Here is a 15,021-nt window from a genome sequence, read left to right as displayed (position 1 = left end):
TTCCTGTTTGGCCTAGTTCTCTTAAAAAGGTTATACCCCTCTATTTCTACATCCCACTTATGAGACTCATCCCACCAAGTTTCAGTGATGCCTATTATATCATATTTGCTTTGTTGTACTAGGAGTTTGAGTTCATCTTGCTTATTTCCCATGCTCTGTGCATTAGTGTAGAGATATCACAGACCATGGGTCCCCCTTACTTGCTGCCTGTGCAAGGACCACTGTTGGGTCCTTGCACTATTTGTCTTGTTTCTTCTATGTCAGTTTGACTATTTTCTCCAGCCCTTTTGACTTCCTTAATATTGTCTCTCTCCTCCACGAAACTCAGTTTAAAGCCTTCCTGATCAAATTCTTGAGATTGTTGGCAAAAACATTTCTTCCAACTGGCGTGAACATGCATATATGCACTTGTGGGAATTTTAAAAAAAAAACCACAACTGCTACAGATGTCTGGTCAGTCAGACATAAACCAATACAGCAAGCATGTACACACAGCAGATACAGCCATTTGCATTATGTGGCTACATAAAGGGGGTATTGTGTTGCTTTCCTAACTGATTTCAGTTTGGCTTAAAACAGGGCTATGTGGCAGTAAAGTGGTCAAACTAGGATAGGGATATTATGCAGTGGAGCTGGGGTACAGCCTGTGTAGATTCAGCATAAGGAAGAATCAGTTTAGTTAAGATCAGGTGGCGATCTATCGATTGCCTCCTACTGATTCTTTATGATGATGCCTTGTTACCTCTAAGTTTTCAGGTGCAGTGTTAGACAACACAAATCAGCCTGAATCTTGGGTTGTTGTTTTTCTGTTGCTAGGTAACTTATCTAACTCATGCATGTATGGAGCTTGTACTTGGAGGAAAAAGATTTATATTTGATCCATGGCTAACTGGTCCAGCTTTTGCACGTGGCTGGTGGCTACTTCATGAACCACCCTGTGATTGGATGGAAAGGCTTTGTCGTGCAGATCTCATCTACATCAGCCACATGCATTCTGATCATCTCAGGTACATCTGTGCACATGATAAAATTAAGAACAATGGCTTATGCCAAGAGCAAAAGGCAGCTGTGATGGCCATGGTAAATGTTCCAGAATCCATATTAGGGCAATACTATATCTTTTTAGACAAACCAAAAATGTTGTGTGCAAATTTCTAAGGGTTTTTAGACTCATCAGGCTAGATGATAAAGTAGGGGAGGGCGTACCTGACAAATTAATTACAAACATCACAGCTTCATCATCAACTTTCTTCCTGTCTCTCCATTTTGCTTGTTTATCTTGTGTAGTCTGATGAAGTCTCAAGAGCTTGAAAACTCATAAACATTACTTGGACAATTTGGTTGCCCTATGGATGGCTTATGCTGCCGTCCTTAACACTGTTAGGCTGTGCAAGCCATAGGGGTTCTCTCACACCACTATGGTGACCCAGGTGGGAACCCACCATATGGATGACAAACCAACACAGGTCCCTCAAACTGGTTTGCTATTTGTATGACATTTAAGAAGGAAAAAACACAAAAATGGCCTTGTTATTATTACAGTTTCATCAGAATTTCATGCTAGAATGGAGTGAGAAGAAACCATGAAGGATGCTCTTGCGCCACTGTTATGTGAATCAGCTATTGGGAGGAAACACTTGGATAACCAATTAAAACTTTTCCTTAGGCTGGAATGTGTTTTACAGTGGTGTTCAGGAATACAAAAATGAATCCAATATGGTTATAGAAATAAATAAATGTCAGCATGAATATTATAAACCTGTCATATCTTCAAAGCAGAATGTAGAACAATGATTCAAAACCAGGGGTAGGCAACCTTTTTGAGCCAGGGTTGATGTGGGTCTTTAAAAAAACATGCAGGAAAAAAACCCGGTATCAAATATACTGGGCTAAGTGGGATTAAGTGGGTTTTCTGGTAGTCCTCTGCAAAGTGCACCGAGTGCAGTCGCAGAAAATATGAATGCCATGAAAATAACCCAGTCTCACGCCAGGTTATTTTTGTAGTGTGAATGTGGTCTTTACCCATGTGAGTAATGTGACTTGAGGCTGAGGCTGTAACCTACTTGAACTTTTTCATTAACTCTTTCCCTGCTTTCCAGTTACCCTACATTGAAGAAACTGGCTGAACGGAGGCCAGATGTGCCCATTTATGTTGGAAACACGGAACGGCCTGTTTTCTGGTACCTTGACCAGAGCGGTGTAAAGCTGACCAATATTAATATTGTTCCTTTTGGAGTTTGGCAATACGTGGACCAGAATCTTAGATTCATGATACTGATGGATGGTGTTCATCCAGAAATGGATACTTGCATAATTGTTGAATATAAAGGTACTATATATAGATTTAGCTGTATTACATTTTTCATAACCAGTGGACTTGGTATCACCTTTAAATATTGAGTTTAAAATGAAAAAGTAACATAATTTTAAAAATGTATATTTTGAGCTTCTTAGCAGATATGCACCTCTGGTTTTGGGTTTCCACTTGGACACTATCTCTACTGGGGGGGGGGGGTTCTGTAATTTTTTTAGGTCAATAGTGGAAATGTGGAATCAGCCAAGGTGCACTGATTCCTCCAGATGATGGCTTCTCAAGCAGTGCTCCTCTGTGTCTAGAGCTGGTGGTATAGGCAACTACTAACTCACCTTACATCCTGCAGGTGCTATTGCCAGAATCTTGTCCTCTTCTCTGTCCATGGGTTTTCTCTCATTCTGGTTCATCCTACCAGAAATTTGGAGGAAAACAAGAAGACAAGATTCCTATCTGTCATTCCAATGAAGAGTTAGTGGGACCAACGTAATGACAATTGAATTTTTAATTGTGAATTTATTTGTTTAAAGGACATAAAATCCTAAACACGGTGGACTGCACCAGGCCTAATGGTGGAAAGCTACCTGAGAAAGTAGACCTTATGATGGGTGACTTTGCAGGAGGAGCCTCAGGATTCCCAATGACGTTCAGCGGGGGGAAATTCACTGGTAATGAAATAATGGCATAATTGACGGAAGGTGTTGATATTTCAGGATATTTTGAAGCCTCCATCAGCTAGAACTCTTTTCTTTTTTTTTTTCTTTTTTTGAGAGGCAAAGAGTGATATACAACTGCATTGTCATCACTCACTTATTTGAGGGTTTCCTACATTTCATATGTTGACCAAGCAGTGGTCATACACTCCACCATACATGTTTCTGGCTGGTATATGAAGGGTCATACTACACTTTTGTAGATGTATAAGCACTGCGTTCCCCATCAGAAAGGGTATCTTAAATGAACCAGAATTCTCCTTTGTGTGGAAGAACACAAGTCACTCATCACAGTCAGCACACTGAGGCCCTTTACAAACATGAAAGGAGGTAGACATGGCCACTATATGCCTTTATGAGAGTTGGCAAGAATAGCCACAATGGACCTTCAACTTCTTCACAAGATTTAATATGATTCTAGGCAGTCTAGCCAGTATGCTTTGGGGAAATTGGTAGGCCTGGATTCTTTAATTTTTTAGAAAGTAAATCTCTAGCCCTTCTGGAAACAGAGAGAGACTGTAAAAAAAAGGTGACCTTATGTGAGAGAAACAAGCCTGCTTTTGCCTTAGGTTATGAAAAACACTTCTCAGGCCCCATTCATACTGACCTTTTTGTGCTGGAAGTAAATGCGAAGATTTGGTCCCCCCCCCGAATCTCTCCGGAAACAAGTGCTCACTACCTCATCAGGGTATTTTAACCTTGAATGCCCTCTTGGAGAAATCAGGTTAAAATGAAGGCACCTGCCTGTCAATCAAGGGTTCGTCATAGGTGATGTTTCCTGCAGCCATTGAGCAATCGGAAGTGTGCTTCCCCCTCCCTCCTTTTTTAAAAAAAAACCAGGTGCCAGGATGTGCAGATGCTGTCAAATTTAAAAACCTCCTGTGTGTGTGTGTGTGTTGTGGGGATTTTGGTCACTGCATGTTACGGATCTTCGCTTGGCCCCATTTTTAACCCCAAAATGCAATCAAATGTAAAAACCTCCTGTGTGTGTGTGTGTGTGTGTGTGTGTGTTGTGGGTATTTGCGTCACTGCAGGTTATGGATCTTCCCTTGGCTCCGTTTTCAACCCCAAAATGCAATCTAATGCCATAACATCTCTGCATCTCCTGCTTTCCTCCCACCAGCACAGTTCCTTATAGATAGTAGCAAAAGCATTCTGTATCAGTTTGCCAAATTAGAAACATTTGTAGCATTCGCATTGTAGCATTAGAAAAAAAGCCTTTTGCAAAGTGCCTTTGGAGCAAGCAAATGAAAGGGAAAATAGCACGTGGACACTATCTATCTATCTATCTATCTATCTATCTATCTATCTGTAGAACTATGTGCATAGATTGTCAAATATATAAAAAATTAAAAATAAAAAGGGGGCTGCCAGGTGTGAGAGGGAGGCTTGTTCCATTCTGTACCCTCCCTCTGACCTGCCCTGAATTGACCCTTTCTCAGGCATCTCGATTGCCCTTTGCTCACCCCAACTGCCCTTTGCATTCTTCCTCCGACTCCTTGGCTCCATCAGTCACCCCGATTGCCTGGCATCCTGTCTTTTCCCCCCAGCTCCTTCCTTCTACTCCTCCTCCTCCTCCTTTGCCCCAATGAGGGGAGGGAATGCTCTGCCCACTGCCCTCCCTCTGACCTAAATCCCTCCCATGAACTTGCCCCGATCATGATCGGGGGCAAGTTCATATTCGCCGAACCTGGTTTTTTAAAAAAGATACAGCTTTTGCCCCGATTCCAAATGACCTGCACTAAGGAGCATTTGCTACAAAACGGTTGTGGAAACCTCTGATTCACTTGTGGGAGATTCGGGGCGAATATGAACTTCACATGCAAGAATCGGTTCCTGATCCGGGCTAAAAGGTGGTCTGAATGGCCCCTCAAACTTTTGGAGGAATTAGCCATGTTCATCTATTGCAGGAAAAATGACAAAAGAGTCTTGTGGTAGCTTAAAATTATGTAAGTTTTATCTGACATTGCCTTTCATTGATGGTGCAGGCCCAAGCTGTCCTGCTATCTGGTGTAGGGAGTACAAATGCCATGCCCACTAAGTTCACCAGCCAGGTGAAAGAGATGCCACAAGCCACAAAAACATTCAGGAAAAACTACCTAAATGTAGTCATTCCCTTTTTGGACATATGGGGACCAAGGCAAAGCACAGTGAAATTTAAATTCAATTAGCAGCAGTTAAGTAACACCTTTTGGGATCCAGGATGTCTCTGCTTTTTGTGAAATCACAGGCCCCTTTCTTAGACAGTGAATTTCTCAAGAGGTCTTTGTACCACTACATCTGGAAAACTACATCCAGCCTCTGTCTGCATTGAGGCCCCTCTAAACCAAGTGAAATACAATAGAAACAACATCTGAAACATCTGATATTTCACCCTTCATCTCCTGTATGATTTTTAAAAAGCCTTTTCCCAAAATGGGATTTAACTTGGCCTTATCTACTATTTCCTTTGTCAGTAGAACTACAATGAACACAGAGAGGAGGTTATCTCTTTGCCCCTAATTTTTTTTGTTAAAAATGGAAGATTATGATGGTTATGTATTATCTCCATTACCAGAAGCAGCATGCTGAAGAACATGACAAGGAGGGTGCCCATATTTTGCTTGTGGACATATCCTAAGCATCTGCCTGGATGCTTATAATGACAGAATAATAAATAGGTCTTTGGTCTGATTCAGGAGGATTATTAATCTTAGCAGGGAAAACTTTCATCCACCAAGGCTAATAGAAGAATAGTTAGGGTAAGAGGTGTTCTTTATTATGACTGAGTTTAACTACTCTGTATATTGTTGGATACAAACAAACTTAGTGCTTTTGTATCTACAAGTGTGTGTGTGAGAGAGTAATTATGACATGTTTTGTAATGACATATTTAGTGTCATATGTGGCTTGGACCTCAGCTGCTTTTAATCATACTCTGATGACTTTCAGATAAAACAGACAATAATGTACTCTATATTGGGAATGTTGCAGAAGGCTTTCAGTTTCACTGTCCTTTCTGATTTTTCTTACTTGCTTAAGCATGAAAAAAAAATAATAACAGTACAAAATATCTTTCTAGCAAATCAAGATGTTTTTCCAATAGCACACTCCAGACCTAAAAAGTACTTTGACTTTTCAGAGGTATGGAAAGCCGAGTTTATTAAAACTGAAAGAAGGAAATTGCTGAATTACAAAGCCCAGCTGGTTACCGATCTAAAGCCAAAAGTCTATTGTCCTTTTGCGGGATATTTTGTTGAAGCTCATACTTCTGACAGGTACTGTCTTCAGATTCACTTCAATTTTGTACACATACCAAAGGTCAAAGAAATGGCTGAAATAAAAGGCAGAAATAAGGGCTGCTTCCAGATCAGAGGTATTTTATTTAATTGTAAGTAAGTAAAAAAAAAAAGTTCTATCGATGAGCAGGAGGAATACTGCAGACAAGCAAAAGAGGTATAGAGGATGGCTGAAGGAGAGGCCTTTTCAAAGTGTAGTCTTTAAGTCCTAGCTTTGGGAAATACTCCCCGGAAAGGCCTGCCTGATACCCACTGCATTGTCTGCCATGAGACATTTTCCTCTGAAACCTGAGTGGGAGGAGGAGGTAAAGGAAATGGCTGATTTATGCTTTCATGCTGCTTTCATAGATTCTGTCTTTGTAGCTTATTTGAATGAGTTCCTTATTTCATGGTGCTTTAATATTATTCCATGAGTTGATACCTTGATTAAATATAAGAATTAAGAAAGAAGGTCATGAATCTGACAGATTATAACAACAACAATAACCCCAAAACCAGTACGTTGGCTATTCATTCCAGAGAACAGAAAGTCCGGGAGAGGGCATATAACTGCAGTGGGAGAATTGGAAAGGATACAAAATATTATAAATAAATAAATTCTGAATTGGAAAATAGCAGAATAATTTCCCCCCGTACCATTCTTTTGTTAATTTTTTCAGCTTCTGATGCTGTTTTCATTTATTTATTATTTTGTAAACAAGGGATTCACTTCATCTTTGTGCAGTTTAATGTATAGTTTACATTTACTCCCTAGTAATATGTTTTTTGTAAGCAGAATGTGTGGTTAACTGTGTGTCTGGCTACACAGCCACACGGCTTTATATAGGCTCCTACCTGGTTTGAAGTCATATGCCATCTAAATGCCTCAGCTTCAAGTTGGTTTGAAGCTGCTTTATTTTGCCAGTGTGGAGAGCCGTTGAGCCTTTTTTGAAGCAGAGCAAGAGCCTGACTCTGAGTGGTTTCAGCAGCACCTCATGCATAAAGAGAAACATGCAAATTTTTATAGAATCTATTATGGCACAGTATTGGTTGATATCTTACCAAGGAAAGCGTGTGGTGGCTCTCTCCACCTGCACCTTTCTATTCATTGCTCTTTCCCAACACAGATTGTCCTTCTTTCTTAACCTAGTTATATCAAGGAAACCAACCTCAAAAATGACCCAGACGAATTGAACAGATTAATAAAAAAGAAATGTAGTGATATTTTTACATGGACACCTAAACCAGGAGTTACTTTGGATTTAGCAAAGATTCTCAAAGACCCCACTGACAGGTAATCCTAACTTTTATACATGGTTATTAACCTGAGATTGTAATGTTTCAGGCACTTGCATATAAACAAGTACTTTTACTGATTCTGGTGAAATGCTTTACTGGATATGAGTGAGCTTGTCCTCTGAAACCTGAGTGGGAGGAGGAGGTAAAGGAAATGTATTTTTAATGTGACATAGAACCTCCCAAATGGCTTATTTCCTTGGGAAGAGTGAGAAGGAAACAAAGAATTTGATACCTTTGTGACATTCAGTAAATCAATATTTTCCTTCTGCCCTCTCCCATAATAATAGATTTCAAAAATCCAATGGGAATTATCTCTGCTGCAGATTTTAAACATCCTTGTAGTGTGTTGTACTAATTTGTTGAAACAAATTTACAAGTATCAAAAGGATTAAACATTAAACTATCCTTATACTCTGTGGGTGGGATCCACAGTGTTTCTTTGGACAGAAGACATATTCAGGGATAGTCATGCTGGCCATACAGTAAGTTTAAAAAAAAAAGATTTATAGAGAGGAGGTTTGCATTTGCCTCCCTCTGAGGGTGTGGGAGTGTGACTCGCTTAAGATCACCCAGTGGGTTTCCATGGCCAAGTAGGAATTTCAACCCTGGTCTCTAGAGTCATAATACAGTGCTCAAACTACTACATCATACTGGCTGAAAGGGTTAAAAGTGATGATAATTCCTGATTCTTCCTTCCCACTTGTCTGGAAGCCAAGGTGATTGTCCTTCTGGTGGACACATTCTTTTACTGGTTTCTTAAATAAGAATTGCTAATTAGGCAGCTACCAGTCATGATCAACCTCCTGATGCGTTATAGTCTGAGTTTCTGACCCATGGTACCCAACACGGATGTGTTGCAAGGCGGCGGGGGGGTGGGGGGCATGTAGAAGAATCTGCTTAATACTGAGTCAAATCACTGGCAGCAACAGCTCTCCAGGACTTCGGGTGGGGTTCTTTCTTAGCCACATGTGAATATTTCTAGTAAAAATATTACTAACACTTGAAATAATAGCATAGAAGATGCTTTTCAAGCAGACATATGCTGCTAGTGAACAGTCAGGATCATTCCCTTCAGATGGATGGCCTTTGATTACTTGTAATTTTTGTTTTCTTTCATTTAGCAATGGAATTATGAACCCTCCTGCAGGGACAAAAGTTTTCAAAGAGAAATGGGACTTTAAACCATACATTGATTATCTCAGTGCTGCCATAGATGATGAGATATTTTGCTACCCTTCCTGGGTGAAAGAATATTATGTGTGGGCTGGATTTAAAGGCTATAACCTTGTCATAAGGGTAAGTTAGCCTATAAATGTTTTACAGTGACAAGATGTCTGGAGGCCAACAAGCCTTTTACGTCACAGCTTTTTTTTTTACATGAAATTAGCGTTATCAAATGTTTATTGCTTCTGTTGAGCAGTTTGTCTTTTTAAAACAATTAAAAGAAATGTTGAAAATTGCCAATGCAAGATACTGAAAGATAAACCATGAAGAATAAATGAGAGCAGGCAAAAACAGACTGATTTTGAGAACAGCATGTTCTTTAACATATCCAGAACTAGTAGACACTATTTTGTGATATATATATTTTTTACCCTCTTAATGTTTAATACTCCATACCTAGGTGATAGAAACTGATGATGATTTCAATCCTTTGCCTGGAGGCTACAACTATTTGGTGGATTTTTTGGACTTAACATTCCCAGGAAAGAGACCAAACCGTGACTCTCCATATGAGGAAGTAATATGTTTTTGTAATTATAACATATACGTTTGTGTATTCTTCTAAAATATTGCCCTGACATATAGAGGAAAATCTTAAGGGACAACTCCTCACATTTTACATATTTACAGAGGCAGGAAAAATATCTTTGAACACTAGTAGAATGTTCAGACTGGGGGCAAAAGGTACATGGAAAGTTTTACGTTGTTTGCAGTTCAATAGAAGACATTTTGTTTTCATATAGGAGCTCTGTAGCAAACTAAGAAGTGTAGTCCCATATGTTCCATAGATAAAAAGCCTGAGAAAATGGGTCATGGGCAGGGCAGCCCTCTGAATATGTACCAAAATATTTGGTTTGAAATATGGAAACATGAGAGTTTTATCATCCAGAACCCTAGAAACAGAACTCTTGAGATCATTCCTAGTAAGAAAGAAACAGCATGTTTCCAGGCCAAAAATCCAATTCCCAAACCATTCTCTATTCCAGAAAAGAGCCTGGGCCAGTAGCAGTAAATAAAACCTGTAGTGATTGACCAGCGTTCTTCTGTTTGGATCCATCCAATTTTAAAGATATGAACACTCTATAATTATAGAAAAATAAGTCCATATTTAATGTCTCTGAAGCACAGGTCACTCCGTTATAATGAACTTTGCAGTAGTTCAGAGCTTAGTTCTGGTGCAAGGTATTGATCAAACATACCTCTTCCTTGGTTTGTTGTTTTTAAGTAAATGAATTAATATTCTGTTGTTTTTGTAAATATTTCTATCCTACAAAGAACAATGCCTTCAGAATGGGAGATGGAGGTTATTTCAGGTTATGTTATTAAAACTGAGTGGAATTCCTCAAATTCTGAGGGACAACTTGCACCAGTTGTTCACAGGTTTGTTGGTGTGTCACTTCATCATTTCCGACTTATGTAAAAAAAAATACTGTAATACACACAAAAATCCCCCCCCCGGAATATGATCAAACTAAAGAGGGATCAGTCTAGACTCAGAACTGGCCAAAGAAGGAGCAGCTGTTGTAAGAGCTAACTTTGATTTTCTGACCCAACGGGCTGTTTCAGCTGCCAATTGACCCCGAAGCAGAAGATATTAAGGGTAAAGTTCCTTGGCCTGTCCTTCCACATCTCCTCAAGGATTGTTTAAATTTCCTGGCACTAATTTTTAAGCCCATACAGTTACTCCTGTATGGCAAAGGAAGGCAAAGACAAACTCCCTCTGAACACATGTTGCCAAGAAAATCATTTGATAGGTTCACCTTAGGGTTGCCAAAAGCCAGAAACAATTTGAATGCACACACCAACAGTTAATCCTGTGTGAGAGCATTCGGGTTGGAGGACAGTGGAAGGAGGATGCCTAGGAAGTTAGGTTAGCTAAGAAGGACAAGTATAGGAAAAGAAAGTTGAAAAAGTGATGGGAGGTTTTGGAAATATGGGAGCAGCATCCTTCTATTTGAAGCTTATACTGTACTTTGTTTCTGTTGTCAATTATTTTATTTTATTATATCATACATTTCTCCCAATATGAGATTCAAGGTGGTTTGCAATATAAGTTACACTATGTTACACTGGGTTGCCTTTATATTCCTTGTGGTGTCATACTGAATATTTTGATCCTATTACCCATAAAATAAACTCTATTCCTGGTTTAAGGGGGGAGAGATGCACTTTTTTCAGCACAACATGCACCAGCAGGCATTGAACATTCCCTAACTAGGAGAGTGTTTGAATTTGACATTCAGTTAAAAGACCCTCTCATTTTATAACTGAGAAGACTTTCAAAAGTGATACCATTCTAAGCAAAATGGAGCAAAACTAGGTCTCTGGGTCCCAGTTCTACTTTGTATAGTACATTGTACAGTACTTGCATCATATTTTACTACAGATCAAAGCCCGAGTCAGTGTCATGAGGCATGTAGTGAAGCACGGATTGCTTTGGGATGATCTGTATATAGGATTCCAAACTCGGCTTCAACGTGACCCTGACATATATCATCATCAGTAAGCTCTTTATTTCTGTTCTTAGCATGTGAAGTTCTGGTTGACATAGAACTTAATTTCTCTCTCTCTGCATTTCCCCTGAAAGCATGCACAGGGATCTTGTAGCACTTTGCAACTAACTAAGGCCTGTTCCGCATGGGCCAAAAGTACGTGCCAAGCGCGTACTAGGGTTAGAAAGGGGCGTCCTTTCCAGAAGCCCCTAGCCCTAGCACGCGCTTGGCGCATACAAAATAGCGGCACCGCCATCTTGACGTTGTGGATGCCTAGTGTCCGCACGGCGCACAGCGGAAGTGACACCGCAAGTGCGCTACTAGTGACTTGCGGCGCCACTTCCAGGGCCCAAAAAGAAGCCGCTTTTTGAGGCTTCTTTTTGTTGCGTCCGGGAATCACACGGTTTGTCCGCTGCGGTTCCTAGACACAGCAACCAGCGGTGCCGGCAGAGCGCCATTTTTGGGTGCTCTGTAACGCGCCTAAGAGAAAGAAAAAAGTTGGTAGCATAAGCTTTTGTACACATAAGTCTACTCAAGTTAATCTCATGGCACATTACCTGCTTGCCCATGGACCAAAATGGACTATTGTGACACAGGCTAGACTTAAGTCTACAAACACTTATGCTATTAACTTCTTTCTTTCTCTCAGCCTCAAAGATACTACAAGATCACTGAGCATACTAATCCAGACTAATGTGTCTATGTCTTTGAATTTCTCCTGAATGTGCATCTCTGTGTGTAATAAACTGATGCACCTTGGTATAGACCACTTGCTATAGTATTGCTGTTCCCAAACTTGCTGTATATGAAATGGATTTTCTTATGACTAAAAGCCTGTGTTGCAACAATTTACTTAATCATTTGTAATAATTAAATTCATAATTGTTTGACTTTGAAAAGTGTGGCAGATGGGGAAGTAAAATGGTAGAGTGTTCATCACTTCCAAAGCCTTGCCAGCTTGTTCTGCACAAGACAACACTCTCTCACCTTTTCTTTTTTTCTGCTGATTCTTTATTGACTTTTTAAAAAATACCTCCCATTGTTTTAGTGGGAGTGAAAATATTCAAACCTTGAACCTCTCAGGGAAATAATTTTTCCACAGTTTATAAGTGAACTTTATCTTGAACTTTTCACTTTGGAACAGTATAAGCAAATAAACTATGGAAGCTATCACATGAATCCAAGTTGCATTTAGCTACTACTATCTTTCTGTATTTAACTCTGTTTAATTTCTTATATTTTAAAAAGGTTTTGGAATCATTTCCAAATAAAACTACCTCTGACACCACCTGACTGGAAGTCTTTCTTGGTGCAGCACAAGAGAATCTGAACTAAAAATGACAAGGAGTGTTGGTGATTTAAAAACAAAACAAAACACAGTCTACTAAAGTTTAATTTGTTCTTGTATTCTTTGTGGGAATGTACATTCAATATATATTCTGTCGTAGTTATAAAATAATTGATATATTTTCCAATAATAATAATTTAGGACACAGAAGAAGAGAACATATACAGTGGGCCCTTCCTTTATGCAGGATATCCGTTCCAGACCTCCTCCTCCGGCGTAAGGGAAATAATGCGTATACTGGAGCCCCATTAAAAATAACGGGGGCTCATGCCCATGGCACAGCGTAGCATGCGTGCCATGAGCGCACACCCCATTACTTCTTCCGGGGCATGCCGCATATGTTGCACCCATGTATGATGTGGGCGCACTGTATAGGCTTGTCAGAGTAAAAATTGGAGAGGGCTCCTGTACCCTTTAATGGCTGTACAGAAGAGGGGATTTCAGCCGGTATTCCTTTTTACCTGGTAGCATGATCAAAAATAAAACATTAGTTGAAATTCCCTGTTTCTGCATGGCAGAGAATTGGATTGGATGGTCCTTATGGTTTCTTCCAGTTATACGATTCTCTAACCATTAAGGCTATAGAAGCTCACACCAGTTTTCATTTTGGCAGCCCTATTTAGTTATCAGTTTTTCTATTAGTACTATCTAAAAGGATGGGTTCTGTATCCAATGAAAAGAGAGTACTGTCTATGACGTCAATATCTATGTGCCTCTTATTTTTTGTTATCCTATATAACCTGGTAACTATCTTTGCCCATATGAAGAATTCAGATTTCATGACGGTTGTCTGTTTTCATTGCTTCCTGTGGTAGATATTAATATTATGGAAATGTTAAAATCAGCTAGTTATTTTAATGAAATTTAATTTAATGCAGTTAAAGGCAACCAGTTTAGTAGTATGGCTCGTGGTTTCAATTAAACAGGGCTTCAGATCAGTCTCTCTTGCACTGTTGAAAGCAAACAAAATACATGGCAGTCAGTAACTATTTACAAGCATATTTATCAGAGTCCTTATCAGGTAAGCTTAAACGTTTAGAAGATAAATGTTCTGTTTCTGCTAGGCCTACCATAGAGACAAGCAGACTCAGAAGGTCAGTTCTGCCATCACAATAGAATGACTTAATGCATTACAATTGCTACTGAAGCAAAAACTGGGGGAAATGAAATTATAATAAGGCAGTTAGATGTTACAAGACTATCTTTATTTATTTTACAAATCAGCTATTCAAGTTTAATCATGTCATTCATTATTGCTCAGCTGCTGGAATAACCAAAGTGTTATTATTTCCAGTTTATACAGGTATATACAAATGCATATTGGTAGGATTAGTGTGATCACATTGTTTTTGAAATCAACCTAAGTATGATTTATATAATGGTCACTGATTTTGTAAAAAAAAAATATTGGAGTCAGTAAGTATTGTGCATAATGATGGAAGGATGGAAGAGTCCTCTGCATATTCTGTCTTGAGAAACTTTGTTTAATTCATTTACCTTTTTTGATGTCAAAGACCACAGAGTTATCTAAAATAACCAAACATTAAAGCAAACCCTTACAATTTCCAGATGTCTTGTTCTGTATAATTTACTCTGCAACTGACTTGATTTCAGAAACCATCCTTGAGATCTTGTTGACTCTTAGGGGCAATCTATAGACAGTCGACAATGGTGAGTGGATGCCAACATTTGTGACAAACCATATCTGTTACAATTTAATAAGAATTCATTCCACTTTGGGATCTTAAATGGAGGCTAAACCAAAAGCCGATTTTGGATAGTCAGTTATTTTAGAAGGCATGGCATTTAGGACAGTATTATTCCCTGGAAACATTCTTCTGGTTATGAAAAAGTATTCCAAAACCCATCTGATCCTTAGATAGAAAGATGAGCAATTTGAAACAAAGTAATGGCAAGAGACAAATATCAGAGTTTATTTCTCCTCAAAAATGAGCATTTGAAAACCACACCAAAAAAAATATAGGCCACACAGACTCAAAGTGTTATACCTGCTTCAGGCTGATGGTAGACTAGCTCCATGTATTTGCTGCCATCTCCCATATATATGTGGGATAAATTCCACACCCCTTTAAATCAACGGGCATGCCAAAATACAGGCTCAGTATATGACACATTATTGTCTTGTCTGTGGGCTGAAATGAACTAAAGGTACAGGCTAAACTTTTTCCATGATTATTTCACATTGATGGTTTCTCCAATTCAGACAACTACTTCAACACAATTAAATGGCTTTCACATATTAATGGAGTGCAGAATGTTACCAATGCTCACTGAACACCTGAAAAGTAGAACAAAATTATTGACCCCATACAGACAAGCCAAAATAAAGCTGCTTAGAGCCACTTTGGAGGTATGC

General features: G+C 39.2%; 1 protein-coding gene across 1 annotated transcript in view; it reads left to right on the top strand.

The window, feature by feature from the left end:
* The window catches only part of LOC121928736 (cytidine monophosphate-N-acetylneuraminic acid hydroxylase-like), a 45,432-nt gene extending 31,240 nt beyond the window's left edge, over positions 1-14,192 (top strand). Inside the window, exons 5-13 of the mRNA XM_042463870.1 lie at positions 817-1,007; positions 2,100-2,329; positions 2,842-2,979; positions 6,146-6,281; positions 7,432-7,575; positions 8,702-8,876; positions 9,205-9,321; positions 11,191-11,306; positions 12,545-14,192. Coding sequence (XP_042319804.1) covers positions 817-1,007; positions 2,100-2,329; positions 2,842-2,979; positions 6,146-6,281; positions 7,432-7,575; positions 8,702-8,876; positions 9,205-9,321; positions 11,191-11,306; positions 12,545-12,626 — 1,329 coding nt within the window. The 3' untranslated portion in view covers positions 12,627-14,192. The remainder of the gene's footprint in view (positions 1-816; positions 1,008-2,099; positions 2,330-2,841; positions 2,980-6,145; positions 6,282-7,431; positions 7,576-8,701; positions 8,877-9,204; positions 9,322-11,190; positions 11,307-12,544) is intronic.
* The last annotated feature ends 829 nt before the right edge of the window (positions 14,193-15,021 follow it).

This window comes from Sceloporus undulatus, chromosome 4, assembly GCF_019175285.1.
Source record: "Sceloporus undulatus isolate JIND9_A2432 ecotype Alabama chromosome 4, SceUnd_v1.1, whole genome shotgun sequence".
NCBI lineage: Eukaryota > Metazoa > Chordata > Lepidosauria > Squamata > Phrynosomatidae > Sceloporus > Sceloporus undulatus.
The sequence above is the reverse complement of the archived record's forward strand: the minus strand, read 5'-3'. Positions and strand labels throughout refer to the sequence as shown.